Source organism: Astatotilapia calliptera, chromosome 11 (genome assembly GCF_900246225.1).
Source record: "Astatotilapia calliptera chromosome 11, fAstCal1.2, whole genome shotgun sequence".
NCBI classification, from domain to species: Eukaryota; Metazoa; Chordata; class Actinopteri; order Cichliformes; family Cichlidae; genus Astatotilapia; species Astatotilapia calliptera.
In genome coordinates, this window is record NC_039312.1 from 11296283 (window position 1) to 11321509 (window position 25227).

At 39.1% G+C, this 25227-nt stretch overlaps 3 protein-coding genes across 3 annotated transcripts in view; all 3 read right to left on the bottom strand.

The window, feature by feature from the left end:
* Nucleotides 1-1122, bottom strand: part of LOC113031491 (eukaryotic translation initiation factor 3 subunit H) — a 59727-nt gene extending 58605 nt beyond the window's left edge. Inside the window, exon 1 of the mRNA XM_026183613.1 lies at nt 973-1122. Within this exon, the coding sequence (XP_026039398.1) occupies nt 973-1074 (102 nt within the window). The 5' untranslated portion in view covers nt 1075-1122. The remainder of the gene's footprint in view (nt 1-972) is intronic.
* A 1363-nt stretch (nt 1123-2485) lies between these two features.
* LOC113032399 (double-strand-break repair protein rad21 homolog) lies at nt 2486-10792 on the bottom strand. The gene is made up of 14 exons (XM_026185308.1): nt 10631-10792; nt 9100-9291; nt 8804-8933; nt 8530-8629; nt 7931-8037; nt 7537-7734; nt 7274-7399; nt 7052-7177; nt 5669-5892; nt 4948-5101; nt 4655-4800; nt 4079-4255; nt 3803-3886; nt 2486-3496 (listed from the first exon to the last, which is right to left on the bottom strand). Exons 2-14 carry the CDS (start codon nt 9241-9243, stop codon nt 3305-3307), a joined length of 1908 nt encoding a protein of 635 aa, XP_026041093.1. The 5' UTR covers nt 9244-9291; nt 10631-10792; the 3' UTR covers nt 2486-3304.
* A 4812-nt stretch (nt 10793-15604) lies between these two features.
* The window catches only part of LOC113031623 (exostosin-1b), a 40529-nt gene continuing 30906 nt past the window's right edge, over nt 15605-25227 (bottom strand). The window contains exons 3-11 of the mRNA XM_026183870.1: nt 24767-24874; nt 22850-22969; nt 20285-20417; nt 19754-19872; nt 18823-18918; nt 17524-17613; nt 17165-17325; nt 16900-17071; nt 15605-16618 (exon numbers count right to left, since the gene is read on the bottom strand). Coding sequence (XP_026039655.1) covers nt 16433-16618; nt 16900-17071; nt 17165-17325; nt 17524-17613; nt 18823-18918; nt 19754-19872; nt 20285-20417; nt 22850-22969; nt 24767-24874 — 1185 coding nt within the window. The 3' untranslated portion in view covers nt 15605-16432. The remainder of the gene's footprint in view (nt 16619-16899; nt 17072-17164; nt 17326-17523; nt 17614-18822; nt 18919-19753; nt 19873-20284; nt 20418-22849; nt 22970-24766; nt 24875-25227) is intronic.

The window sequence follows — 25227 nt, forward strand, 5'->3', positions numbered from 1 at the left end:
CAGCGAAGCAAGTTTGTCCTCTGCTGTTTCTGCAGAGGTACTACAGGACAGGAAAGGGGCCATGGATTGTTTCAAGTCCAGTTTGAACATGTTCCACTATTTACCTGTTAATGAACAGTCGCAAGAGCTTACTAACAAGTCAGCGAGGAAGTAAATTTTGTGTCCAAAGTACACACAATAGCCACACAAACCAGCACACTGTTACAATACATGTGCCCAAGAACCCTAGGTCTGAACAAATCTGAAATAAAGGCCTCTCTAGCTGTGTATGTTACGGGAGAGAATCGTATCACCAGGTCCCAACAGGAAAGGCAGAACAGTAACTTGTTAGTTTTTGTGCTGCAGAGGCAGAATAGTGGGAAAATGAATTTATTTACTGTGTTTTGTTAACCTAGCCACAAGAGATTTAACATCATCTAAAGCAAATTCTGCTTCAGAAGACTCACTTAACAAGGGCCTAATTTAATCAAGACAATAGGATCTGTTGGAAGGCACACAGGCCTTCTGTGGGTCTATAACAAAGGTCAGATTTGCCAGTGAAGGTACTGTTGTCTGCCACAATGAACACAGCTAACAAATGCAACCTCTAAAACACTTTACATCGTAAAAAAAAAAAAATCAGCACCGGCAATAACACAATTCTGATACTCGGGGAAGTCCTGGTGCAAAAAACAAACACCCCTTTCGTTTAATGAAACCTACACACCGGCTAACAAAAAGACGATTGTTATTAGCATGTTATTAGTCTGCTAGTAAGTTTGGAATCTCTAAACAGAATTTTTTTTCATATGTTTACCAAAAACTGAATAACAAGGCTCCATGCACGTTTTATCCCTTTAAACAGAACCAGAAAGGGCCTTGTACTATCTCTCCGCCATGATGATGCTCACACTGTAACGCACACATCTGCTAACAACCGTTTTCTCTGCCGCTCGTTAGAAGCTGGTAACACAGACCCACACTAACACTTACCAGTCCCTCAATCTGGATCTGCTTTACGGGAGAGTCCAAAGTGCCGCCAGTAGAAGCCATCGCTGTGCTGGATACTGAGCTGGACTCCTTACGCGATGCCATCTATGTTGCGCTCCACGCGGAAAAAGGAAGGAAAGTGCTCGGCGACGGACGTTTCCGGTGATGATACGCCCGTTTTCCTGTCCGTGTAGAAACAAAGGCTGAGAATCCGATCTACTTCTCGTCTAGAAGTTCCAGTTGAAGTTGTTGGGGTTTTTTTTTCATTTAGCGCATCGGAGTTGTAAAATAATACTTTTCTACAAGTGCCCTAACATGATATATGCTGACAACCGCCGCTACAAAATAAAATGAAGGAGCAATCCCCATACAGTTGTGGTCAGAAGTTCACATGCACTCATGATGTGCATGATCTACATGGTGCTTTGGGGCTTTTAACGCTGTCTTTGAACTGTTCTTTTTCTTTGATTGTACAGTCTACTAATGACTTTAAAGAAAAAAAAACCCCACATAGGCATAAACTCAGGGTCACAAACACACACACGTATGTGTATATATATATATATATATATATATATATATATATATATATATATAGAGAGAGAGAGAGAGAGAGAGAGAGAGTGAGTTAGTTTAGAATGTTTTAGGGCGTTCAGGAACACCCATGAACCATCAAAGCTTAAGCCCGCCATGAAATGGAAACTATCCAGTTTTACATCACCACGAAGTAAGAGGTTGTCAACTAAGAATCAAGTCCCTGCTCTAAAATCGGTGGAGAAGTAAAGGTGAGGTTTTCAATCCTAAAAACACTCTACCAGCTATCAAGCATGGTGGTGGTAGCAACATGATATGGAGCTATTTTGCTAGCACTGTTATATTGCATTGCACAAAGCAGATGTAATAGTGAATAAAGAGGACTAGTCAACAGCTAAATGGTTAGTAGCCATTTCAATAGGACAATCCCCAAAACACACCAAATCTGATTAAAAGATACAGCAATCTAACATTAAGGTTCTAGAAAGGCCTCCCCAAAGCCATTCCTGAGTTAAAATAAACTCTACCAATCCTGCAAAGAGGACTGGTCAAATATCCTTCCAAAATTATGCCAGAAGGTTGTTCAAAAGGTAGAGCTTGCTAACAGCTAGCTAACACACACACACACACACACACACGCACGCACGCTTGTGCATACAAGTTTGACACAGTGTACATTCAAGATAACCCCAAATACATTAAAACTTTTGAACCATTTTTTTAAGTCATTAAAGATGTTTACTATACAATTGTTCCAACCTTTTAATGATTTTCCTTACCAAGTATAAAACTATTAAAGGCCCTACATTTCCATGACATCTATGCCCACAATGTCATCTATGCTCACAACTGTAACATTTAGTATTTTTGATCCCAGTCTCTGGTTTTTGCATTTCAGTGCTTTCTTTACATGGTCAAGCAACAAGAAAAAACTGAAAGCAGAAATGAGCCTTTGAATTTAAGGTGAATCAATACTCTCCTGTTAGTAATCAAAGTACTTAAAACACTTTATTTCAAATCTTTACAGATGTATCACAACTAGAAGTTACCCAAAGACTAAAAAGGTGGGATAATGAACTTAACTGTAACAAGGACATTACCTAGTTATATAATGCAAAGAGGTGAATAAGCATAAACTTAAAAAGGTACAAAAAAGAAATTTACATGAAACTTAATCGACAAACTTCCTGAATTATACATCTGATACGTGATATTTAATGCCAGGTAAGATTGACCAATTTTTTTTAAAAAACAGATTACCGGTAAACATTTTGTTTTTCAAAGAACAAGTGCAACAAGGAGAGGATGGGAAAGGTTACACTTCTGAGCAATAAAACAGTACCTTTGCAGAACATGGACAGTCATTACAGGATGTTTTATTGAAAAGTACACTGGGGGGCTTTATCTAAAATCTGCAATATTTCAGTTGAAACAGGGGCAATGATACAAAACTCAAGGAATAAGCAGACAATAGAAATTTAACTTAAAAGTTTACAAATTGGTGACTGAAAAATGTTGCTTTATAAATATTCTGTTAAACATTCTTCCTCGCTCCATTTGAACCAAGAATACTGCATGATTCAATCTGTAGTACAGTAAAATCTGTTATTTTAAAAAGTTTCCAACGCATTCGCGCCTAATCCCTCCCCCCTTTCCCCAGGGAAGAAGTAGGAGAAGGAAAAAAAAGAAGAGGGGGGGGGGGGGGGGGGGGGCATCAGGAAAACACAAAATAAAAAGGAAAATAGTTGAGAATCAAAAATGTATGCCTGTTGCAAGCAGTGTTTGTTGGTTCTTCCAATGTCTAAATAAGGTGGAATTTTGGTCCAGCTGTGGCGATGATGTCGCTGTAGGGCTCAGACTGGGTCACTTCGATGGCTTGCTGCTTCTTCAAGACCAGAAAGCTGTAGAACTTGGCAGCTGCCTGCTTCCTGTTGTTGTTCCTGCACAAGTCCAGCAGACTAACAGACTGTGCACCAGTCTTAGCCATAACGCGCTATGAGACAAAAGCATTAAATAGATGTATGATCAAACATAACACAACTTTGAGATGATTCTCACTGTTGAGGTCAATTTGTGAGGAAAAGTTCTTAAAAGACTACCATGTTTCAAATTTAAATCCATACCATGGATTAAATCCATCCAAACCATGTTGCAAGTAAAGTACAAAGGTTAGTTGTTGTTTGTTTTTTTTAAAGCACTCTGTGAACTGCCCAAAGCCTTTTCATTATTACTTGCTAACAGGCTTAGTTATTTAAATTCCATTTTCAGAAATGTGTAAGCACCATAACAGCTTTCTTACCTGGAGACCATGCAGCATCTGTTGGGTTCTCTTGTTCCATCTCTTCTCTTCCTGATCTTGATCTCCACCCTGCCCTTCCTCTTCCTAAAGTACAAAAAAACAAACAAACAAAAACAAAACAATGATTAGCATCAACTGGTCCAGACATGTATAGCCACACAGACAGAAAAACTACTTCTCTTGATTGGGAACTTTGGACAAATTGGCAACACTGTCAACTACAAATTCTCCAGTTTTGCATGTAAATAAATAAAAGAATAGGCTATTTCCACTCACCTCTTCATCGCTTTCATCCTTCTTGTCTTTTTCCTTCTCCCCAAGAAGGTTGAGTTCAGGGACAAGGTCTGTGAGGTTGAGACTACTCTCCTCTGGGGGCAATTCCACCTGAGGCATGTCTAACCTCTGAGGCACGACTGAGCGGTCAGCCAACTGCTGCGGCTCCAAGGGAACCATCTAAAAAAGGAAAGAAAGCAGAAAACATCAAAATCAGGACCGAGTTAATACAAAATGCAGTAACCTGAAATGTTTTATTTCTACAACTGGACCCATTTTGATGTTTCAACAAATTCAAAACAACTTCATCTGTTGGAACCTTTCTATTAAATAACATTTAACATGAATGTGACCCTAACCAGGTGAAATCTTTAAGCCTGGTCTAGGAAAACACTGTTTAAGAACTGAAAATCTAACAAGAATCAGCTGTCCATTATATACATTTTAGATACAAACAACAGCACATTGTTATACGCAATGCAAAGGTAAACTAGACATCTGTAATTTTGCTGATTTTACAGCATAAATAATTTTTATTTATTTATTTAAAAAAAAAAAAAAAAGGAAATAGATATTCACAGGAAGGGTGCCGTCTTTGTCAAGAGCCTTGCGTTTGACTGCACGTGGGGTGGAGGGAGGGGGCATGACAGTTTCATCCAAGGCCGTTCTGCTGCCCTCCATTGCAGAGGCTGCCAGTATGCTGGGCTCCTCCATGATAGGCTGGTCTGAGGGACACAAAGAAAGAGATTAATTGAAAGTAATAACAACTGTCGAGGTGAACACCACCTTATTTGATGAAATATGGTCTCCCTTCTGAGGCTTTAACACAACTAATGACATGATCTCCTCTCGTCATTTCCAGCAGGACTTACCAGTAACATCTCTGTGCTGAGTTAAGACCTCGTCTCTAGGCACCTCTGGGTTCTCCAGTTCTTTGAGGAACTCATCCAGACTGTCTGCTTCGCCTCCCTTCCTCCTCTTCCTCAGCTCATCTGGCACCAGAGGTGTCAGGCAACGTGTGAACATCTGGTATCAGATATGTAAAAGTTAAAAAAAAAAAAAAAAAAAAAAAACAACTTGTGAGAGGGGCGGGTGTTACTTTTTTTTTTTACACATTTAAAAACCACTATATGACAAGTTAGTATTAAAACAAAAATGCAGAACTGTTGGGGAGGACTCATGTGAGACAAAAGGAAATTGTCCTAAATTATGCATCGACACATTTTCTATTTAGTATTCAGAAGCAGTAACGTCAGTGTTAAAGGACAGGGAAAGAGGCAAAAACAATCACTTCCTCCACCTCCTGCTCCTTCAATGCTCTCATTGTAAATCCCACAATCTGAACAGAATGCCAATGAAAAAAATACTATGTTATAAATCTACTCCATCTCCTCTCCCTTTCCATTACACAGCAACTGAGGCTGACCTACTTGGAGAATTGGACTGCTGTTGTGAAAGCGGTGATAAGCACGCCAAAGTGCTAATATTCCTTAGCAGTGATTTCAGACAGGCAGCTGAAAGTCTGTGTTAGTTCTCAATGTGTGTGCGCATTTACCCACAAATACATGAATATTTATCACAAGCATTTGTTACCTTGAGCAGCCTGGCATTCCAGAGGGGCTGAGCAGGCAGAGAGAAGAGCTTCTCCACTCCTCCAGTTTCCTTCCACATCATAAGCTTCTTAGTGGGAGGGGCAAGGTCCAGGGTGGTGACAATATCTGAGTAGTCAGACAGTTGGGCTCTGATGGTCTTGCTGTCCAACTCCTTCACGCTGTCTACAATCAGCTTCCTCTTACGCTTTGCCTTGGTCTCTTTAACTGAAAAGAAACAAGAAAAAAAAAAGTTCACAATGGTTATTTCACCATAACTACCCTACAACTAAAATTACAATTTTAACCTCCTAGGACCTGGCGTCCACATATGTGGACATCACATTTTGGGTTATTTAGACCAAAATACTCAATTTTGCTCTACAAGCACCTGATATCCACTTACGAGGACATTATACTGCTGCTGTTCTATCAAAATTTTAAACGAATATCCTCATATGTGGCTCTCATTTTTCTTAGAAACAAAAATTAAGTTAAAAAAATAAATTAAAAAAAAATCTGGTAATTCTTTGTTTTTACATTCATCGAGTCCCAATATGCCCAAATATCAAAGAGAAATTAAAAATGCATGCGATGGAAGAGTTCGGGTCTTAGGAGATTAAATTATTACGATAAGTGCTTAATGATGTTAAAGCTGTGTCTACAGAGAAGTTAGTAGTTTTTTCCCCTATGTTACACCAAGCAAACATGGTTCTGTTGTAATCACTCCAGCTGTATACACAAATGGCACATTTAATTCATTTGTACTATATGCCCGTAAATACAGCCTGCACTGTATTTTCATGCTTCCACTCTATATAGCCCATTATTACCCAGTGAGTAAGAATGTATTACACTAAGCATGTTTATTGGAAGTGAGGACATTATCTTCCTATCAAACCTGTGTACACCTGCAACTATGTGGCTTATCCTGCAAAATATAGACAAGTAAAACTAAAAGTTAATTGCTCTGAGCAAATTATATATCAATATTACAGAAATTTAAGCCTTTCTTCAGTCCTATTAATTTGCAGCACTGCCTTCAAATTTCTCAGTACAACTAGAGACATTAAATAGAAAAGCTATCACAGCACTAAAGAAAAAGTGTAATGTTATTAACTTTATCTGTAGTTGGTTTTAATTTTGTGGCTACTTGGTGCTTATTGCCATAAACTAATCACTTTTAAGCATTTAAAATTGCAGAGCGAGTGTGTTTATGCAGCATTGACTATAGAGGCCCCCCCCTTTTTTTTTTATGGACCGCAATTAAAAAAAAAAAGAAGAGTAAAACTGCAATGCTACAAAAGAATAATAAATAAAGAATTCAATTCAATTTTTTCTCCTCTTTAATGCAGCCTTTCATCTCAACAAAAGAGCGGGGACTTACCAGTGATATCAATGGGCTCCAGGGCAAAGGCCTCCTCCTCATTGTGAACCAGAGTGGTCTGTTCTGTCTGGTCAGCCATGGCAGGCAGGGGCTCTGGTGGACCTGAGTCTGGGCTGTCTGGGCCCGCTGGACACACGCATCAAAAGAGGCAATATGGTCACTTATAACAGCACACAACTGAGGAGTTTTATCACCATAGTTTCTACAATTTTGTTTACTTACGTGACTGGAGGTTGTCAAAGTCATCCTCATCATCACCATGATCTGGAGGCATCATGACACTTTCTGTAATAGCTGGAGGATCGTCAAAGATACCGCCGCCGTCTTCAGAGCTCAGCAGTTTGTCAACTAAGAAATAATACATTTAGCTTTATCGTGTTATCATATCTCACAGAACAAGAATTGTTTGCCAAGTATGAGAATGATGTGGCAGTGATGATGATGCGGTCACCAGATCCCAATGTGTAAACAAATATGCTTCTCACCCAGCATCCCCCCATCACTGTTGCCCATGGAGCCGTCCCCAAAGTCATCATACTCCATGTGGTTGGATTTGTCAGGAAGATTAGCTGGACCAGGTTCAGCCTCAAGCAACAGGTTAGAAGCCGTCGCACCATGTATTATATCCTCCTCAAATGTGCTGGCATCACGCATCATCTCTCGGTCGTCCATGCCAAAGTCAGCTGAGGAGTACAGCAGATATTATTATAAAATATACACCACATTTCTCATTACACAGAAATGAATTAAGCATTTCAAACCCTAATGGATAACAAAGACATAATTAGTAAATCTAAATTTGCCAAGTGTGGTGACCATTACCATGGTTGGGTTGTGCGATGTGTGTGTGTACACATGAGGACATAAATAATGACCTACCAAAGTCATTGTCTTGCAAGAGGCTCAGGTTGCCAACATCTTCCCTCATGGTGATCTCCTCTACTCTGCTCTGGTTCAGGGTGAACTGCTGAGCAACATCTATGTCACTATTTGAAGGAGAAAGCAAACAAAGGTATTAGAGATGAGTCAAACAGTTGCCTATGACGTTATTATAAAGCCTCCATGTCAGCCCATCACTGAAACTCAATATACTTGTTGTTAATTGCAGTATTTATTTATTCATTTATTTACAATACAACTTGCAGAACTACATTTTTCTATGTAGTATACAGACTTCCATTAGCTACAATAGCCCATGTTGGTCTTTGTCACCACTGTTTGAATCACCAAATAGCTGCTCTTATTTACAAAGTTTTCATCTTTCTGTTATTGAACAATCTGTGTAATGATGGCAATTGTGCAATGAGATGGGCTTCACTGACAATAAAAATGGTTGATGAAAGCAAAAATTGGGGGCATGCGTTGCTGTCATACTTAACACCAAGGACTGAAAACACAGACCTTACACTGCATCCTATAATTGACAAAAGTATTTGGTAGAAATTACAAAATAAGAGTCGTTTACATAGTTGACTTACTCCAGATCTGGCAGTGGCTGGTCAAAATCATGAAACTCCTCGGGCAGAGTGATAGCGTTGTACGCTGCTTCTCTGTTCTCCTCTGGAAGATCCACCACACCTGAACACAGACAAGCAGCAACGTAGTTTTAAACACACAACTTTGTATGTGGTTCTTATTTATGAGGTGTAGCACAATGGATCAAAGTCAGTACCACAGCAATGGGCTGGAAAATGTTTTTATTTATTTGGGGAAAACGGATCAAAACTTCAAGAAACAGAAAAAAGACCTTACCTGGTCTAAAAGCCATTTTGATCTTGATGAAAGCTTCATTACAGTCAGCAAGCAGATACTTGGCCTTCCTGTGGTAAATTCTCACCACCCCAAGGAGCAAGTGGCCTGATGTACGCAATGCCATCTTCACCTAAAAAACAAAAGTGCCCAAAATGCTCAAAGAAAATAAATCTTTACAGGGTTATTTGTCCTGTTTTAGTATTTCACCAGCTCAAGATCAAAACAAGCATAGAAAGTGGACTAAAAAGTCTACAGTAGAACCACCAGAATACCTGAGACTATTTTTGTTGTGTTACCTTGGGTGAGATGATGCTCTCCACGCTGCTCTCCAAATTGCACTCAAAAACATGTGCCTTGGTCAGCTTCTTGTCCCAGTGGGCCGCCAGCCAGATTTTAGCCAGCGGCCCACGTTTGCTGAGGACAAAGTGTGCGTAAAACATTGCCCTGCTTCTCCTGGGTCACACGCTCACCCCTGTGGTATAATTTACCTGTAAACATAATAAAGTAGTAAAAAAAAAAAAAAAAAAAAGTCAAGACAAAAGCATTACCATCCCTTAGGATTTGTGGAAAAACAATGCATCTTTTGCCCTACTTCAACAATACAATCCTCAACACTTTTGACTGTTCTTAATGTGGGATTAAGAGTCAAATCTACTTTTTGAAAAAGTCGAAGAAAACACCACTGGATAGTTGCACACGATTATTACTTAGTAATACGCTGCAACTATCATTTGGTCAGAAATATGCTGAATATTTAAGCCAAAATAAAACCTATTGCTTAATTACATATAACCTTGATGTTCCAACAAAACAAGCCATTACAAATAAAACGGATGGACACTCATGCAGATTGTGGAATAGAGATCCAAAATTTAACCAGGCCACCAAGCCGGAGTTGGGCAACAAGTCGCATGAGTCGTTAAGACACTACCCCATATTTTAAATAATAATGCCATCACAATGCTTCTATTTAATAAACAGCGGTCTATTGTATCTCAAATTAACATTTTGAGACAACTTCGAAAGCCGCCGCTCATATTAAGGAGGGGGCTTGCTAGCTGGATTTACCGAGGCTACTTCATACTTCATCCAATTGAGCTCCCTCGAAACACTTCGTATACTTTTTTTCTTACAAATAAATTAAAGTTATGAAACTTTAATTGTTACTTACTGCTGGTAAGATACTAACTACACATAGAAAGTGAGATTCGAACGTTATCAAAACATGCGCCGTGACTTCATTCAAGTTCCGCCTATTTCCCACTCTCCGAGGCAAACACTGTAAATGCACATGTCTATCTGTGGAAAGTCGCACTTTGGCGGCGCTTAACTTCAATAATACGACAACGTTTTACATTTCCAAAATGCAATAATTAACTAGAAAAGCCCCACGCGTCTTTGAACACGCACTTCAGACAGTTTAACACGTTAAAAGCGCCAAAGAGTGGTCTGCGCCAGCAAATAGCCGGCGCCATCAAGTGGGATGAACTAAATTAGCCAGCAGCTAACTACAAAAGAAGCAGTGAGCAGCTTCGCGGTGAAGCAGAAAATGTGGATCAAACTGAATTAACTTAATTTGAGCAAAACCACAAATTTTATAAAATGGCAAGAACACAAACGAAGCACGTGAGGGGGGGAAGTGAAGCGCACAGGAACAAGGCGCCCATACTTTTTCCCTCTACACTAGCACAATACTATCGCTAACTGCTGGCTAACGGCTTCTTTTACACTGAAGGCCGCAGTGAATAAACTCACACATGCATGCTTACTTCCTATTGTAAAATACACAAAACTGCGCCCAAATATTTCCGCTGCAAACACACTTACCGACAGTATCCCCTCTTGAGCGAAACCCCAATGATTAAGTTATTTCTCCCAGCAAATTCTTCCCTGTTGTACTCATTAAAACAGCCAAGATGGCGCCAGTCGCCTTCCTCCCGCTCACCGCTGTCCTTTTAAAATCGACAGGATGTTTACAGTCAAAAATGGCGAAGGAGGAGTCTGCTAAGAAGGGTGATACTAACAGACAGCCTGCTGTGAACGGCAGCGGAGGATAGGAGGCGCTGTTGCACAGAGATCGCCAAGGTAATTTTAAATTCTGAAATATATATCGCGTATGTATTATTAAAATTTCAACAACAACAACAACAACAACAACCACAATAATACATATTAATAATCTTTTTTAGGACTTGCTAAGGCGACTGAGCTAATCAAGGTTATGTTAAAGACTATGTAAAGAGCAAAAAATGATCGGTTGTATTCACGTGGGATGGTAACACTCAAACAATGTCAATCCTTCTAACAGTATCCTTAGTGGGCAGTGAAGTGGTCATCCATGCAGTCCATAAACCATTTTAGACACAGAGATGAGGAACATGGCTAACAGACTGACTCATCTACAATCAAATTACAAAATGCACTAAGAGGATTTGTCTCATAGGCTACAGCATCTGTTGCATTACAACTGCTGCCAGCTGAGCATGTTTGTAATTTAGCAGCAGCAGCAAAGCTCTGTATCACTATATGAGGGAGATATCAGAGGAATTACTCTGTTAAATTCGTTGTTAAAGAACTGATTCATAACAATATTATTAGTCATCTTCAGTGAACATCAAATCCTAACAAGACAGTATGAAGTCACAAGGTCTGTTTATGCACCACAATCACATAATGCCGCCACATTCCTCGTGCATTCAGTCAATGTGATCTAGGCCAGATTACATTGGGGGCAAAAATACATAAAAAGTGAATATATTTCAAAACTGGATGGAGGTGTTTGAATGGATTACATCACTAATTTATGGGGACATCGTATGAAGTTTTAGAAAATGGTCTATGACCCATTTTAACACACTTTACTCCAGAGCCGCGTCTGGATCGCAACACAGTTTTGAGCTTCCATCTGTTAAACAAGATAATATTATCTAGATGATTGCTGTCTGCAGCTATGATGTGACGGATACGCCTTAATAGCTTTAGAGAAAGCAGCCACTTCTCTGTTGATGCTTTCCTGCTTTAGATGAGCTCCTACGTTTGATGTACAAGGTTTGAGTCAAAGCCTGAATGCATCTGATTATCTACATCTAAAAAACAGAAGTATATTATTATCTGCAAAGCTCTATTTAAGTTGAAAAAACCCCACTTAGGCTGTACTGCATTCTTATATGCAGAGATATGCAGAGACTTGCAGAAAAGGATGAAGCCTAAAAACAGCTGGAGATTTTTATCTAGGCAAATACTTAGGACTTGTATTCCTTTAATCCTGTGAAATTAATTGATTCTGGTTATTAGAGCAATAATGTCCCTAATCTAAATGTATTCAATTAAGTCACCACAGGGAGCACCATCAACTCTTCTGCAACGTAACTGCCTGTTAGAAGTCCTGTATGGCATTCAGATGAGCTGCAGATGTACTCTTCAAACTCTAAATGACTTATTCCTCACGTGCTTAGTTTTCTTTAAATATATGCATTTGCATAGACTAGATATCATCTACTTTTTTTTTTTTTTTTATTATGGATAAAGACAGTTAAGTGTTTTATACCACTTGCAATAGAAGTGTAACAGAAAAGCAAATGTGCTCCCTCAATATAGTTCAAAATGCACAATGACTCTCAGGATTTTATCCCAAAAGGCAGCATGGAAGAAACATGAAATCCTTTATAATGAATTGTTTTTAGTTGCAGTGTTTGAAGTAAAGTAAGGCAAACAGACACCATGACTATATAAATTCCCATATCCCAAGAGATCTATATTGGCACTACAGAAAATAATATGTCTTATGACTTCAAATGCAGCAGAGATAGAGAGAGAAAAAAAGAAGCCCTTTCTTCTCTTTCTGAAGCTTGAGTGTGTCCTCAATCATTTCTCTTAGCATGGCATAATGTTATCTGATAGGGAGTGGCATTTCTCAGATTTGGCCCTGAGTCACAGTGCTTAATCCGACAGCAGGGAATTGTCCTGCCTGCCAAAACTGAGACCCATCACCACAGCAGATACACATCTCATCACCAGGATTAAGGAAAGTTGAACTGATTTGCAGAACATTAAAAAAAATAAAAATAAAAAAAAATACAAGAATACTTTTGGCATTGGATAGCATCCCCAAGGCGCTGTGGAAAAACTCCAGCGGTATCATCTCTGTAGTTTCCCACTTCAGTTTATCTAAAACTACACATTTTCAGCGACGCATCTAAATCATTTCTTTCTGAATTGGACCACACCGTGGATGTGGACCTGGTGTGAGTGTCCAAATGGTGTTCTTTTTGGTGTGACATGATAATTCATCCTGACTGGGCATTAGTCCAGCTTTTTCCAACTGCAGATCTTTTTTTGCTTTGAGTTTTGCCCAGTTGAGTTTGTGTGTGTGTGTGCGTGCGTGCGTGCGAGTGTATTGGAGGGAAGCAATCTTTCCTGTAGCTGTTGCTCCAGCTGAGTTGGCAGCTCTCATGCACCATGGGATCATCCTGGATAGATGCTGTTATTTATGCAGCGTGTCTAAACCAATCATCCTGACACAGATTTATGTAAACACTGCAGTTTCTTGGCATAGGATGAAATTCACACAAGCACAAGAAGGAAGCTGGAAGCATTATTCAGTTTGGCTCTTCTTTAGTGTGCACAGTACACAAAATATGTTTTGGGAGCCTAAAAATGGGTTGTGGGCAGGTCAAACAGGAAAAGGGAACAGAGCAAAAAAAGGGTATCCGGATCGCAGCCAAACAAAATTCCAACTTTAGTTTCAAAGTAACGAAAATTAAAACCAAAAACCACACAAAGAAAACCGTAAACTTATATCAAACATTTTATTAGATTTTTTTTTCTCGCCCCTGATTTGTTTTTATAAAATTCATTTTACAAAATTCAGAATTTTCCACTATCTTTCCAGCTTAATCTCTATAAAATTAGGTCTGCAGTTACAGAAGAGAGTGAAGGAAGCAGGCAGAGATTCATTCAGGTCACAATCCTGTCAGATGAATACCGCGTGTGAAAATTTACAGTATGTGTATTACATGTACTACTACCGCTATGACAACTGGGAAGGAGGAGGATTTTCGGAGGAATTCGCAAGTACAGTAATACAAGGCAGTATGCGTGTCAGGATGAGTTCAAGAAGACATTGAAAAATTATGCTATTACAGAAAAGGCAGGAATGTTTGTATCAGATGTGTGGTTATAGCATTCCAGTGTTGAACAATATCATTTAGGCGGCCACTATGAGTTACTGGATTTTGATAAAGGAAAAAAACACTACGAAGCAAAAGGCAGATGAGGAAAACTTTAAACTCGTGACAGTATTTCTTCTGAAGGCACATCAATATGTAACCTCTCGCCCTCTCAGATATTAACACAAGGGCACAGAAAAGAAAAAGATAGAGAAAATGTCACCTTATATATATTGCACCGAGTTTATTTCAGAAATGCAATTCTGTTTTTTGTTTTTTAAATTTACTGTCAAGCTGATAGCACATTCTCTGAAGTGAAAAATACCATGCAGCACCCTCATCTTTGGACTTCCCCTTCCTTTTTCTCCCCATATAGACAGAAAAAACACACCTGCTGGACCAAATAAATATGAGAAGGCGAATGGAGTTCTTCATATGAGAAAGGGAAATGGAAAAAAACGAATGCTTGTATTGGCACATACAAAGGGCCGAGGAGCTTATCAAACTAATCATATGCTTGATCTTCTTTAAAAAAAAAAAAAAAAAAACTAACAGAAACAAACAAAACAAATTATTAAAGGATGTACAGGGGTTAAGGGGTTAGAGTTCTAAAGAATTGCATTACATTTTGCCTGGATGATGCAGTGATTCAAAAACACATGCCCCATTCTAAAAATCATCACGTGACAACGTTTTAGATAAAATGATATGACATATAAACCAAAAAACAAATGCTGCTAATGGGATCCAACAATCAGAAATTGTTTAATAAAGAAGCAGAAAGTCCCGATTTCTTCTTGGCAGTCAGCATATATTACTGCAGAAAATTAGATATGCCTCTCAGATTTAGAAGACTAATATATGTAGCAGAGGCCGGGAGATAATTTACCAGACTGACATACTGAATTGTGGAAAATACTTTCCAGTGTCTTTGTTTTGGATTACACTTGTTAAATGTGGGGTACGCACAGTGTCATAATGCCAATCTGAGGGCAAGTTTAAATCTGTAATTATCAGTGAGGTTTTTGATTGTGTGTATTCTTTAAAAGGAACATTGAGAATAATCCCTTACTACAGGATCTCCAGGACATTCCCCAAGCTGAACATTTCTACCCAGTTAGAAATAATGCAAATGCTCGGTGCAAATGTTTGTCAGCCCGTCCTATTTATTTATTCTAAGTGAGGAAAAGTGGTAGTCTCTTCAGTATCATTTTTAAATTAGATAAAGGGTTTAAATGATTTATGAGGATTTAGGCATATATATAAATCTTGCCAAAAAGTTTTTCTTTCTTGCCTTTTCACAGTGGTGTGTGTTTCAATTAGTTGGCTCAGTTTGCTAAGCCTGTTCTAACAAAGGCAAAGCTGTATTGTTCTAGCCAAAACACATGTACAAGTATCCTAGCTTGTTATTTAAGAAGACTTTTTTCTAAAAAGCTCTCAGGGAAGTACAGTCTTGGATTCAATGAGAGATTTCTATCCCTGCATTTGCAAATCTAGTTGTGTAAGTTGGCTTTAACACCATTATAATTATACCATGAGAATGTAATCAGAATAGCACATGACAAGACTCAGATTTTTTCTTTTTTTGCTCATATGAATGAAAGCATGAATGAAAGAGCTACAACAAAATATATAAAAGCTGACTAGGAAGATTTTACTCCACGTTCCATGATTTCATTTACACAGAAAATAACAAATGACGGGGGAAACCAACAAAATAAGATAAAACTGACAGCAGCAAGATCAAAGTGCTCATTCTGCACCATGTCTTTTTCGGAGATTCCCAGATCCCAACGGCATCAGATAAAACTGTGAGGCACTGTGAATATCAGATCAACGACCGCAACTCAATTCTGTGGTCGCGGCTTTGTTTCTTCTCTTAACCCACTCTAAACTATTGGTTTTAAGACAATACAGAAAGAGTAGTGCTGGCCGTTCATCCACTGTATAAAAAAATAGCTAAACACAATCCAAAATAGTGTTATCCTCTTCATAATTATCAGTAATATTCTATCGGCAAAAACTTGCAGAATCCTGTGCATAGTGTACAGACCAGACCTGTCTCTTTCAGCGGGGTTGAAAGTGGTTTGCCACTGACGGGATACTGAAGCAGCAAGCTGTGAATTCAGACTCCAAGACCGCTTTGCTTCAAGGTCGAGAACCTTTAGCTCCTCAGGTGAGCTTCAGCAGGTGGTAGTCAGTGTAAATAGTGGGACTCTTGTGGTCAGGTCTCTCCAGTACACATTACAGTAGGTCAGAAAGGAGACACGGAGGAAGTACCAAGAACAAAAAAAAAAGACACAGCCGCATCTGTTCCAGTTTCTTTTTCCCCAGTTCCAAACCCCATTTGCTTCTCTACTGATCCATCCATGCAACTCTGAAAAGGCTGTGCGCATCTCTGTATGGTCGCCCCCCTCGCTCTTTCTTTGTAGTGTCCAGAGAACGGGGGGGCTCAGGAAGGTTATAGCCTCTCTATGTCCCTGTACTTTTTCCGCAGTATGGACACCTGGTCTTTGAACAGGACGGGGTCCAGTCTCATCTGGGAATGGACCAGTGGCATGGCGCCAAACCAGCTGGCGAACTTGTTCATGCAGGTCTGCCGCTGGGCGAAGTGGTCTGGGTCAGCCCAGCGAGATGCTCGGGAGCTCTGTGGATTGAAGGTGCGAGAGACACAGACAGTGGCAGAGGGTAAGAGATCAACAAAATAAATGATTCATCACCAATGACAGTGACCTTTCTGAGGCAATATTGCAAGAATACAAATTTAAATTCAGGTTTACAAATGACGACTGTTTTGTTTTGTTCCTTGACAGGAGGGATTTAGTGGAACTAAAGGCTATCAGAGCATAAAACACTTAACTGTGGATGATAATAAACAAATCCACAAAACCATCAACACAATTTAAGAAAAAAAAATAAATGCCCCACCTGTCCCATCATGGTTTCCTTGTATTGTTTCTTCTGGGTGACCTTGATAGGTGGCAGTTTAGTCACCAACGACACCAAAAAATTCATGAGAATGTCCTCACAGTTGGACATCTGGTCAACCATGATCTTCAGACTGGCTGGAAGGTAGGTGGTGTACAAGTCGTGGTAGTATCTAAACAGGAAGTTTGACAGAGTGACTGATTATAATAAAAGGAGAAACTGTGTAAGCTCTGGACTAAATGGAATCGGAGATGAGTGACAGTACTTGTGATAGATAGCAGCCCCGGTCAGCACCATGGAGTAGTCATTGGTCCATTTAGATGTGTAGCCCCAGCGCTCCTTGTTGCTGTCCCAGAAGTGGCTGCGGGCGGGGTAACCAACAATGCGGTCTGGGAAACTCTGCCACACTGTGAAGGCAAAGTCAACCTGGATCGAGATCACAGAGAAACAAAGTGAGACGGGCAGAAAACACAGCACATGAGGACAGGAGAACAGATGATTCCAGAGAAGTGTACCAACAGCATAGAGAGAGAGATGATAAATAGAAAATGACTAGCTCGAACTTGGGCCACTTTTGGTCTTAAATGAAAACACAGTACAAGTGAAGTATGATGACAGTCTGACCTCTGTAGTGGAAAGCACCGTGTCCTCGTCCAGACTGAGTACAGCATCGGTGGGGATAGTGTTGTAGGGCAGAAAGCGGCTGCTTATCACCTGGTGTGATTTGGAAAACACAAGCAAATGTGACTGGGCGAGAGAAAAGAACAAACAGCTTTACTGTGCAGCTGATTACCAAATGACACTGTATGAATTAGCCTCATATGAGCACAAGTGAGGTGCATGTGCTTAACAGACGGCACCAACAGTCAGTGTCTTTCATGTCTCTTTGTGCTACAGAGCTGTTCATCTTACAGAGTCAGTGACAGTACAAACACACCGTGTTAATGAGGAGCTTAAAAACACAGATCAGGATCCATAAGTAGAAGAGTGCTTTTCCCTACAGTCTCTCATATATCTCTCTAAATATAGTTAAAAATAACTATTTTATTAAGTGATCATAAGGACTAAAAAATAAAAATGTGTCTAGACTTCTAAATGTCACTTTTAATCAAAGTGTAGAATGTGGGTTTTTAATCGCTGTCAGCAACAACCTTGTTGGCCACACTGGCATTCGACCCACGGGGCTTTAGTTGAATAAATACCTGCAAGTTTCTTATACACTACAAGTTTCATTTTGCTTGGAAACATGTTTACAGGATAAATACCAATAAACCTCCTTGAATCAAGCTCCAAGAAGTGAGAGAGAAAGACACAACGTTCCAGTGCCATGTCTGAAAAGCACTTATGCTTAAAATTTAAGTCTTTTTCATTATTTCTGAGACCTAAATGATAAATCCAACATTTTTGTATCGAATCCCCAGTAAATATAAAATAGGTTTAGATATTGAACCTATAGCTGACACACTCTAGCATCCTCCTGCATTAGGGAGGCTGTGGTCTTAGATTAGTAAGTGTTGAAAGCATAAAAGGTCATGCAGTAAACAGTAAATTAAAAAGGACCCAAAGGCTGTACTTGTTAGAAATTCACCTGTGCCGTCTGCACTGATTCCCACTAATAGAATTCACTGATGCAGCCCAGGTTGAGCTTTAGTGATTCTTCCGAGAAGAATGGGGAAAAAAGAAAATAGGTGTACTTCCGCTTAAACCAAGCACCAAGTAAAGGTATGAATGCTTATGTAACATTTCAGTGGTTAATTTTAAATTAAACACACACATAACTGCAAAAACTGTTTTTGTTTTGACATTGTTGAATACTGTGTGCAGTCCAATAAATACATTTTATTCAGTTTAAGAAGATTTGTGAAATAAAACCAAATGTGGACAACTTGCGTAATATGACACATACACGCCTAAGGTTTTTACCTTGCTTTCTCCTTCTATTACAGTAACAGGGACTGATGTGGCAGGCCAGCGGTGCTTGGCAGGAAGAGGCTTTTCACAGTTCCACAAAACTATCACCTGCACAAAGAGGGGAAAAAAGTATGGATTAAAGATAAACACCATGAAGAAGACCTCATTTTAATTTCAAAATCATCTCTTTACTAGCTTTGTAGAAGACAACAGCATCTTCATGAAACTGCATATCTATTTTCAGAACTGTCACACCACCTACACGACAGTGATGTGTCATTACTGTAAATGCTGAAACAAAATGTACTGTGAACCCAATATTCACTGAAAGAGGCGACAGGATTGAATGAACACACCGAAACCCGTGCTGCAAAACACAGCACAGACACATAGTAGTTAAAACACTGCCACCATATCTTAAACAGCTCTGTGTCTGAATTTCAACAGTATTTAAGCACAACTTTCACGTCAGCAGAACAGCTGTAGATTACATAGTTCTACTGCTAATGGCTTCTTATATTTCCTACAGTGTGCATTACCAGAGTATAAAAGGATCCGGAGAGAGTGGAGTGTTGGGGTGGATGTGTTGTGGCAGGAATGTTGCAAATGCAAATGATTTGGACAGCCTCCCTTCATCTCTCCAGCATGAATAAAATACTGCAGTTCAAAAGCAGCTTTAAACCAACAGCCGCACTTTGGTGATACGATAAACCTGAGCAATGACATAGCAGCAGACCTCCCTTTCCTACCAAAGCGGCTTTGCTTGTGTGGGTTGTCCGGAAAATGTCTTTAAATAATGCTTTGGAAACTTTCTGCATTTTAGGATGCAAAACATTTAAATTAACTGACAGAAGGAAATCACATCAGCGTCACGGAATAACCTCTGTGGATCGGGTGTGTCTGAGCATAGCTGTGTGTACGTGTGTGTTGGGTTTTTATTGACCTGGGCACAGTACTGGGATTTGGCCACAGCGACAAGTAACTTCATGACCGGCTGGGACTGGGAGACCAGTGGAGTGACCACATGAATGATCGCTGTAAACTTAGAAGGTGGCTTAATACCTAGAAGGCAAAAAAACAGGACACGGTATTTAAAAAACAACCTTTTTCTTCTCACACATCTACTTCAAGCTGTGTGGATGCATAGCTGAACAGGTCTAATTAGGTCTGTAAAGGAAAGGAAGCCAGTTAACCAAATCCCAGTGTCAACAACAAGCCAAATATCTGGCCAATTAACACAAATTAGCACAAACACAACATGGCAAGTGTAACTGATGTGCTTCTCTGACAAATCATAAAATAATAAATATGCATTACATAACTTGTCCGTGATTTACATATTAGTTTACAAGCACTTAACACCTGTCACACACCACCTGTTTCTGTGTTGTGCCATAAATAAAATCAGTCTAACCAAGCCTGGGGTCTCTCAGTAATGTTGTTCCTATACTGCATGCATGATTGATTAACTGACCCAGCTCAGCGTAGTAGAAGGGAAAGTCTCTCAGGGAGGTGGAGTACTGAGGCAGGGTGAAAAGACCTCCAGGAAGACTGTTCCACATGAGGTTACTTCTTGAGGTGTGCAGCAGCACCCGGTCCTGAATTATCTACAAGAATAGGAGAGGGGAGTGGGGGGGTGGGGCAAGATCACATTTTTCAGTAAATTTGTAATTTGATCATAAATAAAATCACAACAGTGCTTTTCCTGAGTTATTTCAAGACAAAGAAACTTCTCACTGTTCTCACAAGGACTGAGGAAATAGAGTTGTGCGTCGAGATTGTGCATGTCCAATCCAACATGCTGCTTGGGACTGAGTGCAGGCACAGATCCTCTGGCACTTCTCAAAATTAACAACTGAAATTACGAGTCACTTCAAATAAATAAGGATCCTGCAGAATACAAATGAGGGGCTTTTTGTCTTCATCTTGTTGTGCCTTCTAATAAACGTCCTTTCATTCTGTTATTTGAATCTCTTTTAGGGTTTTTGTCAACTAATTTTTGGCTGTGCTTTGCAATTTCTCATCTTTCAGTTTCCCAGTTATATAAATGAATTTCAGGTTTTCATCGGTATATTTTATATATGTGTAACAAATGACAGAGTTGGATTTAGACTAGAATTGACAGTGACCGATCTATTTTGAGAAATTGAGATGATATGAATCTGTGAAAACAGACATCAGTTCAAAACGCTGAAATCCGATGTTGTAAGATCCTCACACAGTAAAAGCCTTTATGCACCAGATGCATAAACATCGTGTGAATGTTTCATGCATTAAAAATATTTCTCAGACCAAACACATCATTTCGCTGGACAAATTTGCAGCACTTATTTTTTTCAAGTCAAGCTCAATTTTTTAGAATTTTTAAATCCAAATAGAGATCTGATCATTCAGTCCACTGCATTTGACATCAAGTGTGTTTGAAGCTCAAAATGTGCACTGGTACCAAATATAGAAATGGTAAAATAATATTTTACCTCACTGACATCATTAATATTGAGTAACAGCAGTTGTGACATAGCTTTAACTCAAACCATGAAATTCTCCCTGTTGTCGTGATCTTGTGAGAACTGAATGAACCCAGTTTTCCCCCTTTTATTTTTAGGAAAACATTACGATGCTTGATTTTGTTTTCCTTTTTTCTTCTTCCTTTAAAAAAAAAACAAACTAAAATAAATAAATTTAAATAAATCGTTTAAGAACGATTTTTAAAAAAAAATCAGAATGTCATGACAGTTTTTCGCAATGGACTCTCTGTAACGAAATTAAAAGTCATGTTTAGTTATTTAGTCCAATATTACATTCTGTATGCTTGTAAGCTTTGCAAGCCCAAGCATCACCTGTTCCCACTGACATTCCCAGATGACTCGTAGACATTAAGAGGATATCCTAATAGAAATGTTATGTGTCCTCAGTAGTTATGGTGCAGCTACAGACCACAACAAACCCTGTTTATTTCTAGCAGAATACATGTGGTGATAAACGTGATTGTTCAGGTTCACTTTTACCTTGTTTATGGCAAAATATCAAGAATCCCCAGATAATGGTAGCTCGCTAAAAGAGTGCATCAGGAGTCAAAACATAGCTAATTTGGTGTTGCACTGTGGGATATGTCGGTACAGGGTTAAGATGCTGAGTGTAAACAGATCGAACATCAGCTTCTCGGGGTTGTAACTTTAGCCCGCTGACACGGAAAAGCCATCTCTGCCTTCTAATGCTCTGACTTACTTACTCTTGGTATGAAATGTCTGTAAAGTTATACGAGCATAACTATTATTGGTGTGAATTGCAGTCAGTCTTATGACTGACTGCATGTTATGGAAAACAGCTGTAACATGATCTTCTTCACCTGCCATTCAGATAGTTTTTCAGTCACTTAGAGGTCACCTTCATTTGTTGTCATAAAATAGTGTCAGGTAAATTTATAGACACAAATATTTAACCATGTAAACAGAGGATGAGTTTAAAGAAAAAAATCCTCACTTCCACAGCTTTACAATATCCTTTTTGCTTTTTTTCTCGCCTCTTTATCCTTTTTCCATTCTTTACAGCTCTCATCTTTGTCTGTTTGTAACTCTAGCCCAAGAGCAGCGTGATAGGCTGCTATTCACCGGGAAGCCTACAGATAAATGGAGTCTGACAGGAACAAACTACTGACATGATTGATAGCCAAGCCACAGCGATACGCAGCCTCAAAACATGACAGCAGTGCTTAACAATATACATCACTCCTCTTGGTTTTCAATGTGGTTTTGAGCATTTTCATTGTACTAGTGCTACTACACAGTCTGTACTGATAATACGTCACCACAAAGTCGATAAGAATAATGAAAAGAATAGAATCATTCCTAAATGATAAGACAACTAATAGATTTATAATTTAACTGTATTTTTTTACGCTTGTATTTATGCACAAATACAGAAGTGAAAAATACTAACACAGTAGTGAGGTTTTAAAATATGACAAATAATACACAGCACTTTTACGCCTGTATATAGTGACACACATGTGGAGAGTTGTATGTAGGTGTGTATGTACCTCCAGTGTGGTCAGTACTATCTTCTCCACAGAGTTGAAATAAGCCTCCCACAGGAACTGTGTCTGCTGTCTCAGAGAGAGGATCTTATCTTGGTGGATGGAGTGCACTGTTGAAGGGATCTAGGGAACAGGTAAGATATGCAAGAACATTTATTTTAATGAAGAAAGTAGAAAAGAACAGCTTAAACTGGATAATCTCAATACACAAATCAGTTCTGCTGTCATATCTGCTGTATAGTAGTTTCAGGTTAAAGGGGTTAAAACCAATAAATCAGCACTGAACAATTCATGGAGGTCATCGAAGATGTGCCCTCAAAATGCAGCAATATTCAGACACTTTGCACTTGCTAGCTGACATAAACAAAAACTGGAAAAAAGAAGCAAGGAACACCTGCATGCTGCTGTTACCATCTCTTTTTAAGACATGCCAAAAACCTTCAGTGTTTAGAGGAAAAAACTAAAACTCACCTTCAATCTACATCATCGTCATCTATGAGAATTAACACCCTTAGAGTTGTATGTAAAATGTTATCATATGAACAAATAATAGATAATGTATGATGACACTTTACTAGAACCGATACTGACAATGTTCATCACAAGCACTGAAGTCTCTTGTACATTTGGCAAGTATGGGTACTACAGCTTCCTTCATCACCGTCACGTCGGAGCAAAACAGGAAGTCAAAATTGGTGAAAAAAATTAATACAAAACTGAATAACCAAATACTTTCATGATAACAGATTTGAGAAGCCAGCATTGTTACTTATCCCATTTCTAAAAAGGTACACGTTTATTAAACATCAAGTGTGATCACATGTATAAAAGCAGAAGTGTTGGCAGTTTGTGCATTTTAACACAAGGCCACTATTTTACCACGACTCAACATCCTAGGAAATTCAAAATCGCAAAATTGATGGTGACCACATTCGGCATGAGTGACAAGCTCGGTGTCAAGACCTATGGAGACATTTCAAAGCAAAGCCCCGAAACACAAGCAGCCATTGAACAGGAAGACTGTCTGACCATTGAACGAGGTCAGACAGTGCAATGTTTAGAAATTGGGGGTGGGTGGGCTACGTAGGCCTCAGTTAGCAATTTAAATGTTAAACATCATGATAGTAAAATTTGCAAAAGCCTGAACAAGCATGGCTTGTTTGGAAGGACTGCCAGAAGAAAGGTTTTTCTCTCTAAAAAGAATATTTTAGCATGACTTGCAAAGTCGCACCTGAACAAACTACAAAACTTCTGGAGCAGAAGTGGAGACAATTCACAGCACCACATTTGGAAAACAAACAAAGGAAAAAAAGAGAAACAAGAACTTATCAGCACAAATGACTCATACACACTATCAAGCACAGTGGTGGAGTCGTGATGATTTTGGCTTGTTTCAAAACCATAGAACCTGGGCACCTTGCAGTCATTGAGTCGACCACAAGCTCCTCTGTGTGTCTAGAGTCAAACATGGGGCCCTCTGTCTGACAGCTAAATCTTCGCTGAAAATGAGTCATGCAACAAGACGATGACCACAAAAAACAGCAGCAACTCACAGAAAACTACAAATGTGGTTCTACATGCTACTAAATCATGTGGCGTGCTCAGTTTTTTATAGTTCTTTGACAACCTTCTTTTTCACATGAATGTATGCATTGAAATCTGTCCAATGAATTAGATTCTGATAAAATAACCAAAAACATCAAGACAGGAGATAATGCTTTTATTATAATAACTTTCACTGGTGATGAGGGATAAAAAAAAAAAAAAAAAAAAAAGTAATAAAAATTCAAGAAATGGCAATATGACAGTGGTGTTTTTTAGTGGTATTCTAGGAGGTTTTAATGAGCTATTATGGCACTCGACCTCTATATGTATATAGGGTATCCTGCTTTAGGTTTTTAACTTAGAAGCTCTGCTTACCTGTAATAGCAGCCTTTCATCCCCAATAACAGCTGCCCTATTCCAGTCGATGATCTCTGAGAAGGGAAGCTCCCAGCCATTACTTAGCATCACTGGCACGCAAGCTGCCTGCAAGAGTAACACCACAAATACAGAGAGAAAATGAACTGTTAATAAGGTGAACCGCTTTAAGAATGGAACCTGTGAAACTTGTGAGACCCACAGTATGCTAATAACGTTTAAATTTACAGTAAATATCTCAAGCAGGGAGGAGAAGTTGGATAAGAGTGCAATCAGTTTGCCAGTGCCATATTGCCTGCTACCTGAGTCTTAAAATATTTATACTCAATATTCATATTCAAAGGGAACAACCAGGCATCGGTCTTGTGGAATAATTTCTCTTTTAGGAGGCAATAAAAAAAAGGAGGTACTCATATAAGGCAATTTAAACAGTTGGATCGACACTTTTTTTTCACAGCACA